This window comes from Nuphar pumila, chromosome 1 (genome assembly GCF_984573655.1).
Source record: "Nuphar pumila chromosome 1, dmNupPumi1.hap1.1, whole genome shotgun sequence".
NCBI classification, from domain to species: Eukaryota; Viridiplantae; Streptophyta; class Magnoliopsida; order Nymphaeales; family Nymphaeaceae; genus Nuphar; species Nuphar pumila.
The window spans coordinates 181,947,577-181,972,390 of NC_143249.1; the positions used below are offsets into that span (position 1 = coordinate 181,947,577).

Consider the following 24,814-nt stretch of genomic DNA (forward strand, 5'->3'; position numbering starts at 1 on the left):
ACCCTGCTGTATTGAATCTTATTCTGATCCGGAGTTGGATTTGGATCTAATTGTACATTTTGGATTCATATTAGGATCTGACAAGATTCGGCGTCTGTATGCATCTTTGTAATTTGTAATTGGCTAGGGATGTAGACTGTTTGGATTCAGATATTCAACTAATTGGATGTTGGCTAAATGGATTTCGATGTTAAAAAGGCTATACCAGATCCGCTTTTTTACATGTAATATACGTCAAATTTAGATATTTATCAGATTCGGTAGCAAAAAAAAGAAAATCAAAACCATATTCGCATCGGCTTAACAAAATCGAATTCGGTCGGATATCGGATATAACCCGATTCTTTGAATTGGCAGACATGTAGTGGTGTGAATGAACAGCAAAGGAGAGGGCATTCTAGTCATTCTCCTACTTCAAATCCTCACCTGCCACTCTGTGGATAGTGTGCTCCTGCGCCTTTAAATATCTTCCCTCCCCCCCCCCCCCGCCCCCCCAAAGGCGAGGGAGAGAAGCCCAAAATCCAACGGCGGCACGGACCTCCATCCATGGCGGCAACCCTTCAATTCTCGATCTCAGCCGTACGTTTCCCCTCTCCCTGAGCGGAGATGGCTTCCCTCGGAACGACTCTCCTCCCTCTCTCCCTCTCCCGCTCCGACTCTTCGTCTTCCCTCTCCTTCGGACGCCATTTCTTCTTCTCCCCTGGCGAGGCTTTCGCCGGAAGATGCTTGTTCCGGTGCCCTGGAAGTCTCTTTCCCTCCCGGATAAGGGCCGTCGCTACGCAGGGAATCTCGGTCGCCCGCGGGGCGAAAGCCGATCGCCGAGAGAAGATCGAGACCGAACAGGATGATATCTCGATTCTGCACGAGAAGATACGGCGGACGGGCGCGGGGAAGCGGGACGGTTCGCGGACGGCGATGGCCTCCGCAGAGTCCGACAAGTACATTCAGATGGTGAAGATGCAGCAGCAACGGGGGTTGCGCAAGTTGAAAGGGGAGAAGGACGGCTCCTCGGGCGATGGTTTCAGTTACAAGGTCGATCCTTATACACTCAAGCCTGGCGATTATGTTGCTCATAAGAAGGTCGGTATCGGGAGGTTCGTCGGGACCAGGTTCGATGATGGGAGGGATTCGACGGAGCCGATTGAGTACGTCTTCATTGAGTACTCGGACGGGATGGCGAAGCTTCCCGTGAAGCAGGCTTCTCGGATGCTCTACCGATACAATCTGTGAGTTGTTTCTTTTGAGGAATTCACTGAATTCATGGGATGAAATGGTTGAATTCTATATTCGAAATCTGAAATACTTTGGAGTCCCTTGTTTCACTTTCTGAGGACTGAAACAGGTTTAGATACGTTTAAACATTGGCTTGAGATGTTTTAGGGAGTTTTTCTTTTCTTCTGACAGTTGTGTTATTTATTCTTGGGTGTCTGCGAGCTAGATATAGATGAACTCTTTCTACGCTGGAAGTGCATTGTTCTAGTGCTCTACATTGCAAGAGCTCTCAACGCTACAATATAAGAGACGAGATATTCATGGTAGAAGCCCCATTACGTTATTGCATGATGCTAATGTGTCATAGATAGTTCTCATGATCATTTACCTTGTCAGCTTCTTTGATACTGCTAGGTGACACAAAATGGGCCAATTAACTGCAAGGTTGGTGACACGCTATGGATTTATGAACTTCTTCTGCTTGAGGGTTCTCATGAGGATCCTTCTTGTTGGCTTCTTTGATGCTGTTAAGTGACAAAAAAATATTGCTTCAGATAACTGCCCGGTTGGTGATAGACTAGGGCATTAAGTGGTCAGGGGTATAAGTAAATTTCATTCTTTTGATAATGAAACGATTGGCCTTGGTTGGGGGTGCATAGTATGTGTAGGCTAGGATGAGCCATATCTAAGCTCAACTAACTAAGTGCACTTGGAAAATTAGTCTAGCCTTGAACTAGCCTGAAAAAGACCATCTTAGTCAGTCCAGGTGGGCTCAATGACAAACAACAGGGCCTTAAGCATTGAAAGTTGAATCCTAGATCTGGGCAGATTTATTGAGCAAAGCAAACTCTCCTAAAATCTTGGAATGGCCCATCTGCAAGCAGATTGATGTTTCAGCATAAGGGGAATCTTAAATAAGCTAAGAATTGCACAAACAGCTCTCCATCTGTTTGCTGTTTCACATAGAATTGACATCATATTTGGAAATTACAACATGTTTGCTTGTTTTATGCAATGAAAGAGTGATTTCTATTCTATCATGAATCGACCCAAATCCAAGGTAAAAGATCTTTAACTTGGTCGGATGGATTGAGTTTTGCCTGCAACCTGATGAAGATGCTCGCTGATTTAGGCCCTCATGAAAGCTCTCAACAGGTTTCAACTTGTGGCCATGAATATAAACTAAGATTGTAGTGGAGTGCTGCATGTTTATTTGGGTTCTTTTATTTCTATTGCCCCTCACATTTTTCTTAAAAGATATTTGCTATGAACAACTTCCACATGGAGATATGTGGGAGGCCCTCTGCCAAGAGGAAAAACTGCCTTATCCTTCATGTACTGCAGTTATTTATTGACAAATTTCCTCATTCGTAGAATCCCTTGTTTTGTTGAACAGCCCGAATGAAACAAAGAAGCCACGGTCATTGAGCAAATTAAATGACACTAGTGCTTGGGAGAAGAGAAGGATAAAAGGAAGGCTTGCTGTCCAAAAGATGGTTGTTGATTTGATGGAACTGTATCTGCACAGACTCAAGCAGAGAAGACCACCCTATCCTAAAAATCCTGCAATGGATGAATTTGCTGCTCAATTTCCATATAAACCTACTCCAGATCAAGAACAGGTGTAGTATATCAAGAATTGTAAGAGCCCCTTGTTTAGCCATTGAAAAAGTTTTACCTTCTTAAAATCCTCTATGAGAACTAAACTGCTAACTGCAGCCTGCCTTGAGTGTTCATTATAGAGAATTTATTGTCAAACCCAAAAGAATGCCATATCGAGCAGTGCTAGTTCAGTCATATTCTTAAGATTGTTATTCATGTTCATATTTTTATATTTAATTGGTGGGATACATATTCATCTCAGTTTGTCTGCTGCTCAGTCAGTTTGTAACAATGAACTTTTCTTCCTATGTGCACAGTCTCATTTAATATGTTCAATTGAATCCATGATCCACTGTTTCCTGCATTATATTTGTCTCACTTTACATTGTTTGGTTTTGGTTGCAGGCCTTTATTGATGTTTACAAGGACTTGACAGAGAGGGAAACTCCGATGGACAGATTGATTTGTGGAGATGTTGGATTTGGTAAAACTGAAGTTGCCCTTAGGGCTATTTTCTGTGTGGTTGCAGCAGGAAAGCAAGCCATGGTTCTGGCACCAACAATTGTACTTGCCAAGCAACATTTTGAAGTTATGTCTGAACGTTTTTCTCAATATCCTCATGTGAAGGTTGGACTTCTAAGCAGATTTCAGGTATGTTAAAATTCTCAGAAACTTTTAGGATACTTCGCAGCTTCTGGTGCTGTTGTTCCAAATCCTGTTCCATTCTTCCACCGTTTTAGGATATGTGATTCAAATGATGACCTTACCTCTCCAGATAGGGAAGTACAGTGCGCCTTTCTAAAGTCAAAATGTCTATTATTTATGAAGGACTTCACCTATTATAACAGGCAAACCAATTCGGGGAATTTCCCACAGATCTCTCTCTCTTGATATATATATATATATATATATATATATAGATAGATAGATAGATAGATAGAGAGAGAGAGAGAGAGAGAGAGAGAGCTTCTATGGTGGTACTGTACCACCATAGCTTATGGTGGTACTGTACCACCATAGCTTATGGTGGTACACACTTGATTTACACAGTTCTAAGTTCCAAAAGCAAAAATATAACCGTTGGATCATGCTTAACATATTCTATTAATTTTTTTCATGTGTTAAAATTGACTCAAATATGATGTTTTATACCATTTTTAAACTGCCCTTTTTTCATGAATGGTGAGCTGTTGATTTTCACTATGATGTTTTCATGAATTGTGAGCCCTTTTTTCATGAAATCTTATGGTGTATTAAACATGATAAAACCTTCTACTATACTAAATGAATCATACTAAACACATCTGTATGGTTAGATTTACCATTTGGTGGCTAGATCTATGCAAACAAGAGTGTGTACCACCATAAGGTATCATGTTTCAGAACCTTGAGTCACTTGACCTTCTTCACCTATCGCTGCTTTTTCACTCTGAATGTTCATTGGTCCTTATGTTTTCACTCTTTTTGTCCATCTGACATCACCCGTTGGTCTGCGTTTATTTATTTTGCCTATCTTTTCATGCTATATCCAGACAAAAGCAGAAAAAGAGGAATATCTTGCAATGATTAGGCAAGGGCTACTGGACGTCATTGTCGGAACTCATGCACTTCTTGGAAGTCGTGTGGTTTATAACAACCTTGGCCTTCTTGTTGTTGATGAGGAACAGGTATGTGTGCTTCTATTTATGATTGTCAATATGTTATGTTGAGCCAGACAGAAAAAGGAACAATGTGTGAGTACAGAATGTTGCAATTGTTAGTTGGACTCTTTAAAGACTGTTGAATATGCCTAAAGTTGGGCTGGATAATTGGGTCTGCATGGTATAGCATAATTTACATTATGCCAATAGCATGATCTTGGAAGATCTGTTCTTTATAAGCTTTTCCTCTCTAACCTTTAGTGTTTCCTCCTCAAGGTTAAGAGGGCTTTGTGCTGCTGAATGCCTTTTCAAGTCTCAGATTCGTCGTGTTGCATGTGTTTTGATAATTGTAGATGCATCTATATTTTCTTGTGAGGGTAGGGTCATCATTTTTCTTCGTTATTTGTGCCCCTATATCTACGAAGATTTTTGTGAGTTATCCATTATTAAGGTCTGTCCATAACAGTGCTCATAAATTTAACATCTACATTGGGGAAGCCTTTAGTTTCCTTCAGAATGTATGCGTGCGCAAGTTCTTTGCACCAGGTGTATGTCAATTAATGTTAAAGAATAACTGCGAAGATCTGATGCTGTAATTTTCTTTGATTCATCATTGCACTTCTTTGACTTCCATGTCTTCTGGTCTTCTTGCCCTTGTAGAGATTTGGTGTCAAGCAAAAAGAGAGGATAGCTTCATTCAAGACTTCCATAGATGTTCTCACTCTTTCCGCAACACCTATACCACGAACTCTTTACTTGGCACTGACAGGATTTCGTGATGCAAGGTGTTTTCCTATGGTTATAAATTTTACTCTAGCTTTAATGTGATATGCTTTCAAATTGCTCCTTATCAAGAAAATGTGTCTTTTGAAATAACTCTAATGAGAAAGAGAACTCGTTGCAGTTATTTTAAGGCATTTATGAGTAGAAATAAGAATGAGACTTGACCATGTTTTATGTACATTATACAAAATTGGTCAATGTGTACCTGATTGGAACTTACAGTTACGTGTGAATTTTAAAAATGCTAATTTATAATGATTAGTGCAGAGGTTCAAGTTTGTGAAAGAATGATGACTCCTTAGGACTGAAAAACGTTACTAAAAAAACAATTGAAAATTAAAACTGGTGTGCACATGATCAATGTGTGACTCAGGACAAGTGAGGAGAAGGTGAAAAAAAAATGCTGCTGCTTCCATTTATTGTTTATTATCAGAATAATTGATTTTTCATGTAGCACCTGCATGTTCTAGGGAGGGCCTTTCATTCAGAACAGTTTTTGGGAATAAAGGGAAGTTGTCCATGCAAGACAAACAGCAATGTGATTGAGCTCAGTGGAGCTTTTTTGTGTCTTTTGAACTCTCAGTGACACCTTTTTGCATGCTGCAGACTTTAGCAACACCATAAATTAGGACGATTCCGCATTTATATGAAAATTTCCTTTTTAGTTGATGCAGGAGCAAGGGAAACACATATCCGGGTCCACAAGATCCAATTGGATCCATTTTGCAGTTTATATTTTTTTATTTTGTATGTAGATATTGGATCTACATTGGATCCATATCTAATTAGGAAGCTTATCAACTTATCTTATTTAATGTTTATCAAATAGGAAAGCTAGATCTATTAGGATTAGGATCCCTCATCTATAAATAGATGAGAGATTTAGGGATAGTCGGTTGATTGGGATATGCAATTCAATTATTTTCTTTATTTTAATTTCAGTTAATTTCCAGTTTCTTTCTTATTTCCAGAATTTCCGGAAGCTTCTTAGATAGGTGGGAAGCCCGCTTCTCGAAAAGTCGCTTCGAAAGCACGATACTCGCTTCTGAAACTTGATGAGAATCTTGATTCTCTTGCGTTTCTCCTATGCTTTCCACACACATCATCTATTCTTCTTATATGTTCGTTCACCCTACTTTTCATGTTTTTTATGTGTTTCCTCTCACGCTTCTCACTCATTTCCATGTGCTTTCTCTAAATTGAAAGTCATCATTTTTAGATTTTGTTAAAAAATTAATTCTTACACCAAAAAATTATGAAATTTAAGAATAGTCACTTTTATTTTAGTTTTTATTTGTGTTACATTTTGATTCTCATTAAATTCTTATATTATTTTTTTTAATTCCTCGCTTCCCGCTTCCTATACATTTTAAAATGTATCGCTTCTCGCTTCCGCTTCCTGTATCATTTCCCGCTTCTGCTTCCTAGTTTGGCAACCTTGCTTATTTTTGCATTTTCCTGTTATTTCACGCTTTTTCGTAAATTTTTCTTGTAAATCCGGGGTGATTTACATAAAGTGGTATCAGAGAAAGATCATCAACTCGATATGATCGAGGAACGATCTTGACAGGTCATAGATTTGTCAAGCAAAACTCGAGGAGCAGTGTCGATCAGAACGTGGCTTACAACTCCCTAACAATCTATTCAGATCGGAGGCATCTTTGGCCATCAAACAACACTAGATCCTGTGATTGGTTGCCCTTTGCATTGTTCTTGGCAATTTTGTTGTTGTTATTGTTGGTTTTCTGCATAAAATTTATTGTGTAGTTGAGGATTGTGGTTGTGGTGAAGGGAGAATTGATTCAACTTGACCTAGTGAAGTTTGATGGGATCCACACATCTGTTTGTCAGAATGCTAGATTCACTGATGAGAGGGTTACTATGTCAGAAGCATCCAAAGGTGACATGAGTGATATAAGATGCTACTATTGCAAAGAAATGAGGCATATGAAGCATTGAAAAAGAAAATTGGAGGTTCTACTATTCAGCCCATTAGAGAGAGTCCTAGGGACAAAAATTAGCAAATGGATGATAGTGAAAATACTCAGCCTTCTGATTTTTCTATGAGAAGTTCTTTTGAGCATTCTGGTAGGAGTCAGTTACGAAATTTTGAGTTGATGTAGTAGATTCAACAATAGATTCTCCAGTTGCAGTTCTTAACTCAATCACTCATTGTTGCCCCTTCTCTCTCTCTCTCTTATGTTCCCACTTCCTCTTTTGACATTGCCCAATTATATCTGCATGCCTTTCTGGGTGTAGGGATGGCAGTGGACCGGGGGACAACGGGGCTCTGCCTCGCCCCGTTTGGACCAGGGATGAAGGGCATGAAACGGGGATGGAGGCGGGGATGAAGGTTAAAATCTATCCCCGTGCGGGGATGGAGGCGGGGATGGACTTACGCTTTTCCCCGCCCCGCCCCGTCCCAATCCCTGCCTAGCCTCGTCCCCAATCCTTTAAGGAATGACTATAGACTAAGGGGAAACAGGGCCCCGCCCCCGTTTGAACCAGGGATGGAGGTGGGGGTGGAGGTTCGGATTTTGAAACGGAGCAGGGGTGGAGACCTTGTCCCCCGCCCCGGTCCGCTGCCATCCCTACCTAGGTGGCTGATAGAATTAGGAGAATCATGTCACATGACGGCTCATGAGTCCATCTTAGCCAATTGTCAGACATGCAGTAGTACTTTTCGCACTGCAAATGGCTCCTCCATGGTTGTATCCAAAGTTGGGTCCATTATTTCTAATCTTTGTCTTGGGAGTAAATTGAATATTTCACAAATTTTTCTCATGTCCCTTCTCTTGCAATGAATCTTATTTTTGTTGATCAAATTACCAAGTTTAACTGTGTTGTTTTCTTCTCTCCTGTTGATTATGTTGTGCAAGATCAAATGTCAATAAGAAGGATTGTGATTGGCCATAGGAAGGGAGACTTGTATTACCTGGATTGGTTGAATGTGAGTTCACAAAAAAGATGCAAAGTCAGTCTAGGAGTTGTAGTTGTGGATGAGTCAGTTTTGTGGCACTAGAGATTAGGTCATATCTCTAGTTCTAGGTTGCAACATTTGATTTATGTTGGTAGTTTAGGTTGGTCAAAGTTGTATCAAGGCATGTGCAAGACTGTGGGAGTTGTAGGCTGGCGAACGGTCATGCCTTGTCATTTGAGACTATACATAAGGAAGTTGAGTGTTTTTTTTATCTTATTCATTCGGATGTGGGGTTCCTTACTAGTCATGTTTGATGGTTCATTATATTTCATCACCTTTATTGATGACTGCACGAGATATACTTGCACATATTTTATGAGAAATAGAAGTGAACTATTTGAGATTGTAAAAAAGTTTTGTACCATGATCTAAAAACTCAGTTCTTGGCTAAGATTAAGACTCTTTGAACTGATTCTGGTGGTGAATATGTCAGTTTTGTGTTTGAGAAGTTCTTGTAGAAAAAATGAATAAACCATAAAAAATCTTGTTCTTACATAACAAAGTGGCTGAAAAAAAGAACATACATATTTTGGAAACGAGAGCTCTTCTCTTTGGAGGTTGTGTGCCAAAAGTTTAATGGGCTGATGCAATTGAGTTGACTATCTATCAGATAAACCATGCAATCAAGTGTTCTTAAGGATGTATCTCATTTTCAAAAGTTATATGGAATGGTTACAAATTATAAAATGATGAAGGTGTTTGTCCTTAATCTCTTGGAAAAGTAAGAAATAACAAAGCAAAATACAAGGCTATGACTTAGGTTACAACTGTGATTGTTTAGATAAGGTGACTATTGAGAGAGTTAGGAGAACTTGTTGACGGTCGGACCTCTTTATGTTGTAACAATATGAGTGCAATTTATATTGCAAAGAATCCGGAGTTTCATGAAAGAACCAAGCACATTGAAATAATTGCCACTTTGCAAGGAGGGCCTATGAAGATGAAGTTATCTCACTTGAACATATGGGATCTAAGCATCAGATTGCATATATGTTCACCAAAAGTCTTCTTCCTTAACATTTTAGCTCATTTCTTTTCAAACTTGGGATGATTCCATTTTCATCATCTCAAGTTTGAGGGGGAGTGTTGAGCCTTATGTATCATATGTATTTTACCATTCTTGTCTGTTGTCCCTATATATATATATATATAGCATTCTATTTAGGGGTATTTTGTACCTTTTCAGGTAGTGTAGAGTCAAAACTCAAAAGTTTGGTCCTGTAGAGTTGAGGGAAAGTCCATTTATATGAGTATTCTTCTCATTTCAGAATTAATGAAGTTTCTTGTCTCATCTTCTTCTTTTCTATCTCTCTCATGGTTGGAACTCTATTGCTGTGATAGATACATATAGTCAAGAAAATGGAAGCCCATACTTGACCTGTATTATTTAAAGATTGTTTAAAATATTAACCTTTTACATAAAGTTGTGTATAAAATAGTTGGGACAGATACATGACAAAAATCATAGCTCAAACCAGACCTGTATATAATTCAGTTCAGGTTGAACCTCATTAGTGCTTGGTCAGCATTTTCATGTCATACCAAAAAAAAAAAAATATGTGGGTTTTTTCAGAAAAGTATTGACTTTTAACTAAAATAAAAATGTTAAAAAAAGAAACATTTTTTGATGTTATAGCAATATTTTTATTTTCATTTTTTTCAATACATCATGATATTTTGTGCAATTTTGTTTTTGAAAAAAAATCCTTTAAAAAGTTTGAATTGAAAAATATTGCAATATTTGCTGAACATGATATGTGTGTGTGTGTGTGTGTGTGTGTGTGTGTGTGTGTGTGTGTGATATTGATAAGGAACATTTGGTTATTTTCTTTCATTATTACATGCATGCTTTGTTCAGTTAGGAGATAAATTACCAGTGGATGATACTAGTAGTTCCTGAATGATTTATACTAGTTTTTTCTGATCGTGATGCTTTCCATGAGTTCTATTTTGCAATCTTATTTTTATAATATAACTTTGTATCTGTTTGGTTTACTTTCCTTAAACAATTGTTATTCACCTTTCAGTTTAATTGCGACCCCTCCACCAGAAAGAGTTCCAACAAAAACTCATCTTTCATCATTTAGTGAGGAAAAGGCTCTTTCAGCAATCAAGTATGAGCTTGCTCGTGGTGGACAAGTTTTCTATGTTTTGCCACGAATTAAGGGTAACCAGCACTCATTTGTTAAGGCAAAAACTTTCTCTTTGCATTTGTAAAATTTGCAAAGTGGTAATTCCTATGCTGCTAAAGCAGTATGTTCATATTTCCAATGAGTAATTTTCTAAAATTCAATGTCCATCAACTTTATATTACAAATTCTATTTCAATTTTCATGGCTGATCAATGCTTATATTTTGAAGAGATCTTTCTTGGTTACCTATTTAATTTTTTTTTGCATGGTTGTTTAATCAATGCCATTCCAATGGCACAGGACTTGAAGCGGTAGTAGATTTTCTTGAGCAATCATTTCCAGATGTTTCCATAGCAGTTGCTCATGGAAAGGTAATTTTATTGTTTTTTAATGCATGAAATATGTTTAATTTGCTGTTAGAATTTGACGTAGTGCAGTTTTTAAAGTTCTGTTCTTTCCTGTTTGGCTGCAAGAAAATGCATGAACTTAAGTCTTTTTTAGATGCATCAAATGTGCATTATGTTCTCCTAATTACATTAATTTATATGCTCTACAAGTGGGGATGATTGGTTATGCTTCATATATGCTCTATGTGAGATTGTCTTAAGATTGGGTCCCTTAAGTTACAATCTCTCACTCTAGGGAGTGCATGGTGGCTGTGTAGCCTCTCCCTTGTTTGTCTGGTACCAAGAAAATGCATCTCATTCAAGTGCTCAGAGCTTTCATGAGTTGGTAATTAATTGTGTTTTATTTTCTAAATTCATGGATATCGGGTATTTAAGTTGGGAAAAGTAGAAAGCAAATGCATTAAGATTCAAGGACTAACAAGGTGATGACTTACTGAATTTTATAACTTACTGCAATTCATTTTTCTAAATACGTGAGCATATACTCTACAGATGTGTGAAACATTGGTAGATGGCATCAACTGTTTTGTCATTGGCTCATTGCATTAATCTTTGGACTTTAATTAATGGGTCTTTCTTTCATAAATGACAATAAATTGTGGCCATTGTGGCTTCTAGGTTCTGTCTTGTTCATCCTATGCCTATGCTTGTAATATTTCCCATGCTTTCACATCCAAAAAAGAAAAAGTCATTTTCTTATCAAGGTTTCCTACTTTTTAGCATCTGTAAAAGCCTGAAAATGTTCTTACTCTTTTTTAGGAATTCATAACATTACAATGAAATTGGAAAAAACCCAGAAAAGTAATTGCAGAATTTTCTGAGATATTGATTTTTCCATAAGCATTTGAAAAAATTGTCTTACCCAGAAAAGGATATGAATGCTTTGAACCTCACCGAGGACATGGCATTGGATAGAAATGAATGGAGGAGAAGGATTCATGTGGAAGACCCATAATGATTTTCTTTGTTGGTTCATATCGCCGACCCCAATTGTTTTGGGATGAAGGCGTAGTTGTTGTTGTTGTTGTTGTTGTATTTGAAAAAAATGTCTGCTTCTATGTCTTTTATGATCACAACTTTTCCAAAGTTCGCCAAAAATCCAAATTCACCTCTAAAGCTATGGCATTGTTCTTTACGAATTATTCAAATGAATTGCATGCTGGCCCTATAATGCACCACATCCACTTGCTTTGTGGTCCAAATGATTTTTTCTTACCAAAGTTAGAGATGGGTTTCTGCATTAGGCTGAATTTCCTAAAGTGGCCCTTATTCCTTCTAAGTTATGTTTCATAATTTTGCTTCTTTGATTTGGAGTAACTTGTGATTTTTTGGATGAATCTCTAATTGTTTTTTATTTTTTATTATTGTTGTCAATCTGTCAACGTCATTCCTATTGATTGTACAGATTCCTTTCTTAAGTTATACAATTTCTTTTGCAGCAATATTCTAAGCAACTAGAAGAAACGATGGAAAAGTTTGCACTTGGAGAGACAAAGATACTTGTTTGCACAAATATAGTTGAAAGTGGTCTTGACATCCAGAATGCCAATACAATAATCATTCAAGATGTTCACAAGTTTGGACTTGCACAACTGTATCAGGTATAGCTTCTGGCTCCATATATGTTTATCCATGTGTTGTATGTTCTGATCAAGCCTTTTTTGTGGACCTATTGATTGTAATAGCAAACGATGTGCTATATATATAATGATGTAATAGGTAAATACCCATTAGGGGTATTTTGGTCATTCAGTCCTTGTAATAAGTTGTGCCCATTAAGGGTACATTAATACTTTTACTTTATTCTTTTTTGTCCTTTTCAGTTTTTATAGGGACTATTTGGTCAAGTAACAAATAGAGTTGTTGGAACAATTGAGGTTTCCCTCTCTCTTTATGTGTATAAATAAGGTTTTTTATCTCCTTTCATTTTCTAATGCTTTTCTTAAGCATTCATGCTCAATAAAATGTATATTTTTTATATTCTTGTGTTCTTTTAATTCATTTATGTCTTGTATGCACTTAGTGCTTGTGTAGTGCCTTAGGAATTGTCCCTTAGTTGGACTTGTGTATGTGCATGTGCATTTTGTGTTTATGATCATGTAAGCCCTTAGAAGCCTTTGTTTTGTATTTCCACATATTTCATTACATGGTGTCAAAGCCAAGAAATCTTTCTTGGTATTTTTTTTTTGGGTTTTGGGATTCTTTGGTTTGAGTTCATGTTTTGTGAAAGATTTGTGATCCTTATGTAGCTTGGATTCAAGAGAAATCTTGACCCGGTATGCATATTAAACCTTTAATGTTATTTGAGTTATTTATCTCATGCATTATGCATGAGAAAACACTCATTTTTTCTTCTTATTGAAAAGTTATTTGTTATTTTTGTTATTGTTGGTTTTATTTTCATTAATTTTTATAAGGTTTATAATATTTGTTTGATCTTGTGAAATGATATATGTGTATGCTTCCATGATATCTAGTTTGAATCTTAGATTTTTTTGAACTCGCTTAATTTAAAATGTATATATATATATATGATTTAGTAAATTTTGATTATTGACATTTAGATGCTTTATTCGAACATTTCATGGAGAAAATGTCAAATTATGTTTGTATTTATTGTTGTATTGAACTTTATTGTGGGTTGTTTTGAAAATTTGTCAAATATTTTTAAAATAATTTGAAATATTTATTTTAAAATGGTTTTGTGTGTCATTCACAAGTATGATCTTATGAGATTTTGCTTAACTTGTGTTTGAAATTTTCTTTTCTTTTCTTATTGATATATTTTTATGTGAAACATAAAATGTTTTACGAATTTTTAAAAATTATTTGTGGTTAGGATCTTGGTGATCATAGATACCTTACTATTTTTGAATTTTGAATAAATAATTTTTATATTGATATATGATCCTTGTGCACTTGTGATTGTCTTACGTGATAAATGAGATTATCTATTCGTGCATAAAGTATTGCACATGATTTCTTATGAGAATCATTCACTTTTATAAATGCCTTTTAAATATGTTCTTTTTAAAAAAATTATTATAAATTGTTATGTAATATGGGTGTTTCTCTTGTTGGCCCTTTTGTGGTACTTGTGATTGTGTTATTTTCTTAGTCTCATGGTTCTTTAATGAACATTATCTTACATGTTTTGCATAAGATTTAAATATTAGGCTTTTATACTTAGTTTTAATAAAATATTAATTTAAGAAGTATGAGAACCTTCTTTGTGTTTGCCCTTTGTGGGTGTTATAAGTGTTTCCTTCGTGGTTCACTTTAGTAATTGTCCATTATTGATTGACATGCTTGTTCGTAATTGAAGACTCTCATTGGTGGACATTTTATTTTGTTGTATGACTGCATGTTTTTATTAAAACTTATTTGCATCATGATACCTCACATGAGTTTCAAGTGTTATGTTTCTATTGCATACTTATGATATTTAATAAAATATAATTTTTTATATTGTGAGACTTCTTGTGTAGCCCTTTGTGGATTTTGTGAGAATGTTTTTTAGAGAACAACATTTTTGTTTATCCACTTAATATTGGTGGACATTTTGGTTGGTGATTGAAGGCTCTATAATTGCATTACTTGAGAATTTTCTTGACTTAAATTTTTTTGCAGTTCTTGTTCCTTGGAATGTGTCATTCAAGGTTTTTATTATTTGGCTTTGTAAGCCCATCACTCTTCTTTTGATACATCCATTATTATTTATTTGGCCTTATCGAGGTGAGTTGTATGCACTTCTCTGTTGTGGGACTAGAGTTAGTTGTTGAGGTGAGTTATGTGTTTACCTCTGTCTTCTTGTCAGTATAAATTGTCAAATGATTTGATTCTTACTAACGGTTAATTGACCTCTGGTTCTATGAGCGTGTTGTATCACTCATTTGTTTCTTGTGCACTTCGATGTTGTGGAGTCAAGGTTAGCCGTTGAGGTGAGTTATGTGCACCTCAAGTCATCTTATCAGTCAGGGTTGTGAGTGATGTGTTGTCATTTGCTTTGGGTTTGATTGATGGTTTATTGGCCTCTGAACTCATTATTGTTGGAAATCCGAGTTAGTCGTTGGGGTGAGTTGTGTGTGCACGTCATGTCATATTGTTAGTATAGGTATGTATCTAACCGGCAGGTGATTGACCTCAGTTTTTATGAGTGTGTTTTACCACTCATTTGTTTGTGTGACCATTGTTACAGTATTTGATGCTTGATATGTTGATTTTCCTGTGATGATAGGTATGTTTTTGGAACCATGGAGTTTCGAAAGATTGTTAAAATCGTTATTCTTATTCTTCTTGATGGCATTAGTTTGTTTTTATTACAAGCTCTCTTACCTCTTGTGTTTTCTCATGTTATGCCTCTTATTTAAGTGTCATTTTATGTAGACGAGATATTTTTCAAATGTGGTGAGTTATGTACACCCATTGATTATTCACACTTTTTGTGTGTTTGTTTTACCCATATGTGGCATTGTGATTATGCTCTTGTTCTAGTAGTTGCTACACTTGTTTAAGTGTCATTTTATGTAGACAAGAGATGTTAGTTATTCACACTTTTTGTGTGTTTTTTAGCCCATTAGTGACTGTGATTATGGTAGCTGATACACTTGATTTTTGAGGTTTGGAGGTCTAGTGAGATGATTGCTTGTGGTGGTTGAACTATTGTTGAGATTTGCAAATATCATTTCTTTTGTTGTGTGAGGTTTTTAAAATTTCTTCATAAAAATTTTAAACTTTTTCTACTTTTATGGAAAAATGTTTATTGATAAAATTTTATGCATCATATGTGCATTTTATTAATAATATATATAATTAAGATTGATGTTTGATCCATTGTGCTTAAGCCCATTCTAAATTGCATGAATGAATCCTAATGGGTTGTGATTTGTGAAATTGCTCTCTTTCATTATTATGTGCATTAAATATGTTTTAATTGCATGTTGGATATATATGTGTTTCATATTAATTATCTTGTTCACATTATTGTATGCATGAATTTAATTATCTCCTCTTTTCTTGAGGGCCCTTTTGAATTGTTATATTTTATATGCATGTTGTTGGTCATGATTTGTTATTTCATTTGAATTCTTTTCTAAAAATCCTTGAGATATTATTTATTCATATTTGTTTATCTTTTCTTTATGATTTATATGTCCTTTAGTAATAAAATTCTCTTATAATCAATGTTTATGTTTTTCTTAAAAAAAAATATGTTGATTTTGGGTTTATGATTTGATTTCATAAAAATTTATCCTTGAGGCATGCTCCTCTTATCTTTCTTAATGATTATCTAATGTTTCTCTTGTTCAAAAATATATTTGTTTTAAAAACTTTATAACTATTGTGTTAGGATATTTTTCTTTGTATAGTTGGAACCTTTGTTTTGTTTTCTATGCAGGTTCTTAAAGATGTGATGGATTGAAAAAGAAATATATTTGATGCATCATATCATGAAGATGGAGATAGCCGATGAAGGCGTTTGAGGACGATCACCAATGAAGATATTTGAAGGCTTGTATTTGATGCGACATAAAGATTAAGACTTTCAATGAAGACTTTGATCCTTCCCGTTTGATTCTTTTTGTATTTTCAAACTTTCGGTATATCACACCGTAAGTTTGAGAGGGAGTGTTTAGTTATACATGTACATATATGTATTTTCATACACATATTTTTGGTTCATATATATATATATATATATATATATATATATATATATATATATGTGTGTGTGTGTGTTTTATTTATAATGATATAATAGGTAAATATCCATTAGAAGTATTTTTGTCATTTCAGTCCTTGTAATAGGTTGTGACCATTAGGGGCACATTAATATTTTACTTTATTCTTTTTTTTGTTTTTATAGGGACTATTTGGTCAAATAGCAAATAGAGCTGTTGAGTTCTTTTTTGACTAGCCAATAGAATTGTTGGAACGGTTGTTGGAACCAGAGTTACCAGTCGAGGAAGCGGGAAGCGATACGGGAAGCGGGAGCGGGAAGCGAGGCTCTTTCAAAAATTTAGGAAGCGGGGAAGCGTGGGACCACTTAGAAGAAAATTACGAACCGTCTCGAAAGCGAACCAGAAGCGACATAGAAAGCGAACCGGAAGCGAGGGGGAAGCGAAAAAAATGAAAAAATGGGGAAGCGAGGGGGAACCGCGTTTCCCATAAAAGGGAAACGTGCTTCCCATAAAAGGGAAGCGCGCTTCCCATAAAAGGGGGACGCTTCCCCTCACGCTTCGGAAGCGCGATGTTTCACGCTTCCGAAGCGCGCTTCGGGGAAACACGCTTCCCCTTTTACCTAGGCGCTTCCGATAACTCTGGTTGGAACAGTCCAACAACTCTATTGAGGTCTCCCTCTCTCTTGTGTGTGGATAAAAAGGGGCTTTTATCCCCTTTCATTTTCTAATGCTTTTTTTAAGCATTCATGCTCAATAAAATGTATATTTTTTATATTCTTGCATTCTTCTAATTTTAGTGCTTGTGTAGCACCTTAGTGCTCTTGAATTGTCCCTTAGTTGGACTTGTGTATGTGCGTGTGCATTTTTGTGTTTATGATCATGTAAGCCCTTAGAGGCCTTTGTTTTGTATTTCAGCTGGAAAAATTGACTCAATGTGGTATGTGTGGGTTCACATTCTAAAGACTGATCAGCTTGTTTGTTATTGGAAGGAAAACCCCAAAAGAGATCTGGTTTCATGTGAAACATTTTTCTTTTTTGGGGGCTTTGTCTTTCTTTTTCCTTTTCTCTTGAGAGAGCAAAATTATGTTTTTTCATTAAATTGAACAAATATATTACTAAATGAAAAGAAATGTGCTGTGTACAAGAAGGAAATGCAAATACAAATGGGCTAATAACCACCTCTAATTTACAAGAACAATGAACCAAACTATTGACACACTTGGATGATTAGGAAAAGACTAAAATGTCTAAGAATAATACACATTCATTCCTTTTGTTACTGCTTTCTCAACCAAAATGGAATATAAATGTGCTTCACTGATGTATGTCATTCTCCATCCCAATACACCCAAGATTGGATTGTGAGCTTGTGTATGGAACAAAATTTCCATTTTAAGACTTGAAAGCTTTGAACAAGGAAAGTGTGAGTGTGAACAAGAAATTGGATTACCTTACTATATGTTGGAACCATAGTTTTAAAACCCAGTGACTCCTCACTCGGCTCGTCCTTGATTGACTCGTGACTCGGCCGGGTCAACCTGGTGGCTTGGTCGGGTCTTGTTAACTTTATATTTTATATAAAATATGTAAATATATGTATATACTATGTATATTTTATAGTATGTTACCAATATATTGTATATAATATGCATTATATGATATTTTTTATAATATGTTTAATGTATAATTTTATTAATATATGTATAGTCATATTTTTATATATAATATACATAATATTTATATTATATTTCATATAATATATTTAATTATATACAAAATATAATATATATGTATGACTCGGTCGAGTCATAGGCTGACTTGGCCGAGTCATGCTAAAATTCGGCTGAGTTTTGTTCATTTCTGGTTCATTCACTGGGTTGACCCAGCAAATGACCGAGTCAAACTGAGTCACTGGGTTGACTCGGCGAGGTATGTCTGTTACTGATCTATTTTCATTTCATTTTTATAGCCTATGTGTTTTTTTGTTTTTTCAATTCTTGAAGCAAAGTATTTATATTTTTTTCAAATGTTTACTGGTGTTTATTTGGTGATAGCTCCGTGGAAGGGTTGGAAGGGCTGACAAAGAAGCATATGCATACTTATTTTACCCTGAAAAAGCAACACTGTCAGATCAAGCATTGGTAGGTTGTCAACTATTTCCTGATGCTATTTATTAAAGTCATTTTGTAATACAGCCTGCTTACATTGAAACGCTCCCTCTATCATTGATGTTTCCATAAAACTAGCTTAATTTTGTTGTTCACTGCTAGATGATCCTGTCCATGTCACACAAGTGTGTATGTGTGTGTGTGCATGCGTGCATGTGTGTGAGAGAGGGGGTGGGGATTTGTGACACGTGGGAGTGCATATGCATGTGTACAAGATACTATGTTTCCTATTTCATGATCATATCATTCATATGATTATGGTTGAACTTCAGGAGAGACTTGCAGCTCTTGAAGAATGCCGTGATCTTGGCCAAGGTTTTAGTCTTGCAGAGAGAGACATGGGAATCAGAGGATTTGGAAATATCTTTGGTGAACAGCAGACTGGAGATGTTGGAAATGTTGGAATAGATCTTTTCTTTGAGATGCTCTTTGAAAGTTTGTCTAAGGTATTTATCAGATTACAATGTTTACCAAGACCAGTAACATGTCCTATTCCTGTTCTCTTCGAACAGCATCATCTGTTGCTCATTGTTATTGTTAGCAGGGATAGATGCTATGGGCTGTGAATAATAAATATGTTGACACACACACACACACACACACACACATATATATATATATATCAATTGGAATTGGTTATGGCATTTGATTTATGAGTGATTATTGGTAGGTGCGTGGAGTTTCTAAGGAAATTCAAGTTTATTATTTTGACATCTGCTGATGTTTATTATACCGAAAAAAGGAAAAAGCACAAATGAGAATCTGTCATTTGCTTGTTAGTCTAGCATCTGTTGCATAAAGGCATCAGGAAACCCATGATGAATTTTCTGGTACTCATCTAGTTGGTTCTTAGGCTCCATTACTTTTGGTATAACTTATTAATTATATTGTTTTTTTAATTGGAAGTTAATCTATTCTGCTTGTCTAGTCCTGGTAGCTGCACACAATGCAATGAGTTTGATATAGTTTATCATTTTCTGGCATGCAAATGTTACTTGTGCCATTCCTGTGCATGTCCTTGTTATCATTTGAAAATTTTCTGTTTATAAGAAAAATCATAGTTTTTCTGCAAATTCTTTAATCTCTCTAAGATGATGTATTTGGTGGTCAACGTTTTCTGTTTCTTCAAGGTCCTTGGGTCCGTTTCTGCAAGTTCTGTGGTCGTAGGTAAGAAATCTAGTGTCACTCAGCAAATTTTTGGAGAATCCTCTTTTGATTTGTTTCTCTAATGTTTTTATCTGCTATGATTTGTTTCATTCATCATGATTCACTTGGTGCATCAGGGGACCTATAATCTATGAATTAACTTTTCAGGATTCATTATTTACTATATGTTATTCCAACAATTTTCCACTTATAATCTGTGTGCTGGTTAGCAATATTGTGCATAACCTGCTAGCTGGCAATATACAAGATTCTGACAATGCTGATCTTTTGTACATGTTCATGTTATTTGTAATGCTCATTTGAAGGTTCTTTATACCAGAAAGCAATCACTTTCAACACAATAGTTCAAAGAGGCCTTTGCTTCGAACAGATAAAGCAAGTCTTTTTTCCCTTTTCTGCGCAGCACATAGTTTCTTAAACCCCTACCAGAAATGGAACTTTGGAGATGAAATATGATTTATAAAATATCCAATTATATCCTAAGTAACACTTGATTGATGAGGTAACCATAGGGGAGCTGCTAGCGCCAACTATCTTACACATACAATCCATACTAGATCTGAACAACTGCCCATCCTACCTCCTTTGCATTCTTGACAGTCCATGCCTAATTGTAAATTGAAAACCAGATGCACGAAAAAATAATGTCGCTTATATGAAGTCAGAAAATGCTTTTTCTAGCGTGTGATATCAACCAGAATCTACCTCCAATTAGTGATATAGCTGTTAGAAATTTGACTTATTTTGTAAGGTGATCTAAAAAGTTGCAATATTACCTATGTCACATGGGTGCGGGTGCGGGGATTCGGCACTTCCAAAAAACCCGGGCGCGGGGATGCGGCAGGGGAAAAAATGTAAATATATATATATGGAATTTAAAAAAAAAATCTTGGGGGAGGGGGGGGGGCGCCCCTGGCAGGGGGTTATAGGGGGCCAGCCCCCCCCCCCCCCTCCCCCCCCAAGATTTTTTTTTTTTAAATTCCGCAGCCCATTTCATAGGGCAATTTTTAAAAAAAAAAAACCAAAAAAATGGACCGAAATGAGACCGCACCCAGGGTCGGGTTGACCGCACCCGCGTCGACGCGGGTGCGGCACCCTGCTAGCCGAATCCCTGTGACATAGAATATTTACATAATTGTCATTCTCTCTGTCCACATCCAATTCTTATGTGGTTGGTTCTTTTTACTTTTTTCTGAAAATTAATGCAATTTCTTATCTTGTGGTCTTTTTGAGTACATAGAAGCTCCAATAGTTCTTCCATTATTTTTTTCAACATGAAGAACTTGGTAAAAGTTCTCTTCTGAATCAACAACAACAACTACGCCTTCATCCCAAAATAATTGGGGTCGGCGATATGAACCAAAAAAGAAAATCATTCTGGGTCTTCCACATGAATCCTTCTCCTCCAATCATTTCTATCCAATGCCATGTCCTCGGTGAGGTTCAAAGCATTCATATCCTTTCCTATCATCTCCATCCAAGTCTTCTTAGGCCTACCCCGACCTCTTTTAACTAATATATTTTCCCATTTCTCCATCCTTCTAACTGGAGCATCATTAGGCCTTCGCCGAATATGTCCAAACCACCTTAAACGATTCTCTCTCATCTTATTTTCAATGGATGCAACGCCTACCTTCTTACATATCTCCTCGTTTCGAATCTTATCTTTTATTGTATTTCCACACATCCATCTAAGCATACGCATCTCAGCTACACTCATTTTTTGAATATGATGTTCTCTTCTGAATCATCCAAACTTATATGCACTATGCAGTGAATGCTAATTTTATTTAATTCTGATGCTCTTATTTTGGGGATCCAGGTTGATGAACATCGATTAGTTCCAGTTCCTTATAAAAATGTTCAGGTAATCCTCCTTCTTATGACACTTTTGACCAGCTCTACTAACAGGCAAGACTGTCATAGTGAACTGATTATAAGCTCAATAATTTATTTGCTTCATGACAGCTTGATATAGATATAAGGCCCCAGCTTTCTTCAGAATATATTAATCGTCTGCAGAATCCTATTGAATTAATAAATGAAGCTGAGAAAGCTGCTGAAGAGGATATTTGGAGTCTCATGCAATTCACCGAGCAATTACGCCGTCAGTATGGGAAAGAACCTCGTTCAATGGAGGTATGCATTCTTTTACTTTAGGTTTTGCAATACTTCATATTATGTAGTGGTTTTTCAAAGATGTTCTTTTTTCTTCCAACAGATGCTTTTGAAAAAGCTTTATGTGAGAAGGATGGCTGCAGACCTTGGTATCATTAAGATTTATACATTCGGAAAGATAGTTGGAATGAAAACGAACATGAGCAAAAGAGTGTTCAAGCTTATAGTAGAATCTATGCCTACAGATTTTTTTCGGAGCTCTCTGACTTTTGAAGATAACCAAATAAAGGTATGTTTTTAGCTGTTACTTCCCTTTTGGCTTCTTTTTTAAGGGTTTTGTCCCATCTTTTAAACTATATCCGTTTGATGATTAAAGCACAAAATGGATTTTTATTGCTGAACTGGTTAGAGTTGCTGTATCTTAACCAAAGGTCTCTGGTTTGAATCCCTCTCGACCTATCCTCTTTCTTGTTTATCAAATGAGAAAAGGGAAGATCACAAAGTACTGGCACCTGACTAGTCAAGATGCATTACTTTGGCACTCAACCAAGACATCCACTTCTGAATCTTTAGAAAAAAAAAATCATGGTTAAAGGACCAAAAGATTGATAAATTTAGCAGCCAAAGATGTAAAGGTTGTTAATATGGACAACTTTTCTTTACTTTCTATTAATATCAAAGAAGCGTTATTATTTATCAAATTTGCTGGTGTGTTTCAGACGAGCTTGTGGTTTGGTTCTTCTATAATTCCAAATGCTTTAATTATTGTGTGGTAAATTGCATTTTTGCAGGCAGAACTTCTTCTGGAGTTACCAAGTGAACAGCTTCTGAACTGGATGTTTCAATGCTTGGCTGAGTTCTATGATTCCATGCCAGCTCTCATTAAATACTGATTGCTGTGTTAGGAGAAATCCCAATTCTTTTACTTGGCTGATTAGTCAATCTGCCCAAGTTAATATATTCTTTTCAAACAGAAGCCCCGAGTTGGAAGATTAAAGTAATTTCATATTGGGGAATAGAAGCATATGGGAAAGCTTCGTTAGCAGTATATTCTATCCCATGGAAGCTTGTCTTCTCAAGGATGCCATAGCAATCTGCTCCAGAAATCTACAACCTGCCATAGCAAGGTGCACTACCTACACGTTTACTGTATAGATCCTTAATAGGATATTTGACTGCTAGATCTTCAGAACTGGCTTTCGTCATGGCGGAAGCTCAGATCATCTTTAATCAGACAACTGCACAAGGTATGGATGCATAGTTCAAACTCCATATCGCTTTATGCTTTTTGATCTGAAGAACTTATAGCGGTGTCTCACCCATCTCCACCACTTACATTCAAGGATGATAATGCAGATACAATCAATCATGCTGGTCAGGTTTCAATACACTTCTTGGAATGGAGTGGTGAAGCATTTGATTACTTGATTTATGGTAAATGATTGGGAGATTTGCAGGTACAGCTTTAAATTTGGACGATATTACTGTGTTTTGAATATGTGCATCACTTCCAATCAATGCTTCTGTATCAACCAACATGAAAAGATTCCTCGCCCGAGCATGAAAGTCCGATAATTGCATAGTTCATTAATTGAATAGTTTTTTTTTTGTAGGCAAGCTTGGGGATAACCCCTATGGGATCTAAACCCGAGACCTTTTGGTTATGATAACCCGACCTAACCATCTAGCTTTGTCATTCGACCCCATTGATTGAAGAGATATTGCATTTACCTAAGAAATTTTTTTGGGGTTTGTAATATTCTGTGATTTATTATTTATTTTTAATATGAAGCTACACAATAGTGTATTCCATAGCTCTCGGTTCCCGGAAAGTAGTCACTACCTGTGCCATCAAAGGTGCTTTTTGAACCTTCATGGTGTTTGGATTGCAGTTCATCACATGGATGAATGTCTTCCAAATAACCTCTGACGGATTAACCTTGTTATGAGTCAAAGGAGGGAAGGGGGTTGTGATGGGGGAGAAAAGTCATATTTAACCTTGTTATGTTACCAATGGGAGCTCCGCTTGTCTGGTAAGAGCAGCTAGTGCACGTCATCTTGTATTGGAATGTTGCAAGTTCAAATCCCAATGGTATCGTTGTATAACTGGTAGGGGTCTGCCTAACCCCAGCTTGCCTTTCAAAAAAATTATCTTGTTATGTTGAATAAAGGGCTGCTTGTATAAATGCCCACTGTATAAAGAGACTGAGCTTGCCGTAGTGGAGCCATTTCTCACCACACGCTCACTGAGTGAGAATTGATGGACCAAATAATTCTCCGTTTGAAAACTGGTGGTCTGATGGACATTATGCATTTGCAAAAGTGGCTTGGATTTGGCAGCTAGGACCTATAAGGCCCTGTTTGGAATCTGGTAGCTGGGATGGGCGTTTATGCATTTGGTGGTCTTGAGGTAAAATCTTGGTCAAACTACCTTGGTGATCCAGTTTGGAATTTGGTAGCTGGGATGGGCGTTTATGCATTTGGGATAGAAGTGGGGCCCTTTTTCTTTATGTTTACACTAAAGAATGGATTTGGCAGCTGCTACTTCAAATGCATAATCTCCATAAACACCCATCCCAGACCTAAGCGGTGATAGTTATCAATTCCATGCTTTAGTGTAAATACAAATGAGAGAGGACCTTACTTCCCATCTCCAATGCATAAACTCTGATACCAATTACCGGTTTAAATTTGACTACGTTTTTATCAATTGCATTAACTTTCAGCCCAGCTAGCCTGGCCCTTTATTGAACTCGTACAACAGTTAGGCTCACCTGGCCCTTTATTGAATGGGGGCCCATTAGGGAATGTTTGAATCCTCAGGCACCGAGCATGGGCCCCACACGCACCGTACATCCAAGCAAACGCAGGATGCATTGACACTACTTTGGTGCATCCCGTGGACGCGAAACCAGCATCTGCCT

General features: G+C 36.5%; 1 protein-coding gene across 2 annotated transcripts; it reads left to right on the plus strand.

The window, feature by feature from the left end:
- The first annotated feature begins 495 nt into the window (after nucleotides 1-495).
- Nucleotides 496-23,703, plus strand: LOC149851567 (DEAD/DEAH box helicase). 2 transcript variants are annotated; one of them, XM_090001485.1, is made up of 16 exons: nucleotides 496-1,226; nucleotides 2,609-2,834; nucleotides 3,220-3,465; nucleotides 4,347-4,481; nucleotides 5,115-5,239; nucleotides 10,245-10,384; nucleotides 10,650-10,720; nucleotides 12,196-12,357; nucleotides 18,492-18,578; nucleotides 18,878-19,051; nucleotides 21,595-21,639; nucleotides 21,741-21,911; nucleotides 21,994-22,179; nucleotides 22,682-23,137; nucleotides 23,234-23,347; nucleotides 23,504-23,703. In XM_090001485.1, exons 1-14 carry the CDS (start codon nucleotides 607-609, stop codon nucleotides 22,781-22,783), a joined length of 2,490 nt encoding a protein of 829 aa, XP_089857611.1. In that variant the 5' UTR covers nucleotides 496-606; the 3' UTR covers nucleotides 22,784-23,137; nucleotides 23,234-23,347; nucleotides 23,504-23,703. The 2 variants fall into 2 exon arrangements, with proteins under 2 accessions (XP_089857611.1, XP_089857602.1); XM_090001476.1 differs by having other exon boundaries at nucleotides 23,247-23,347.
- Nucleotides 23,704-24,814: the final 1,111 nt, after the last annotated feature.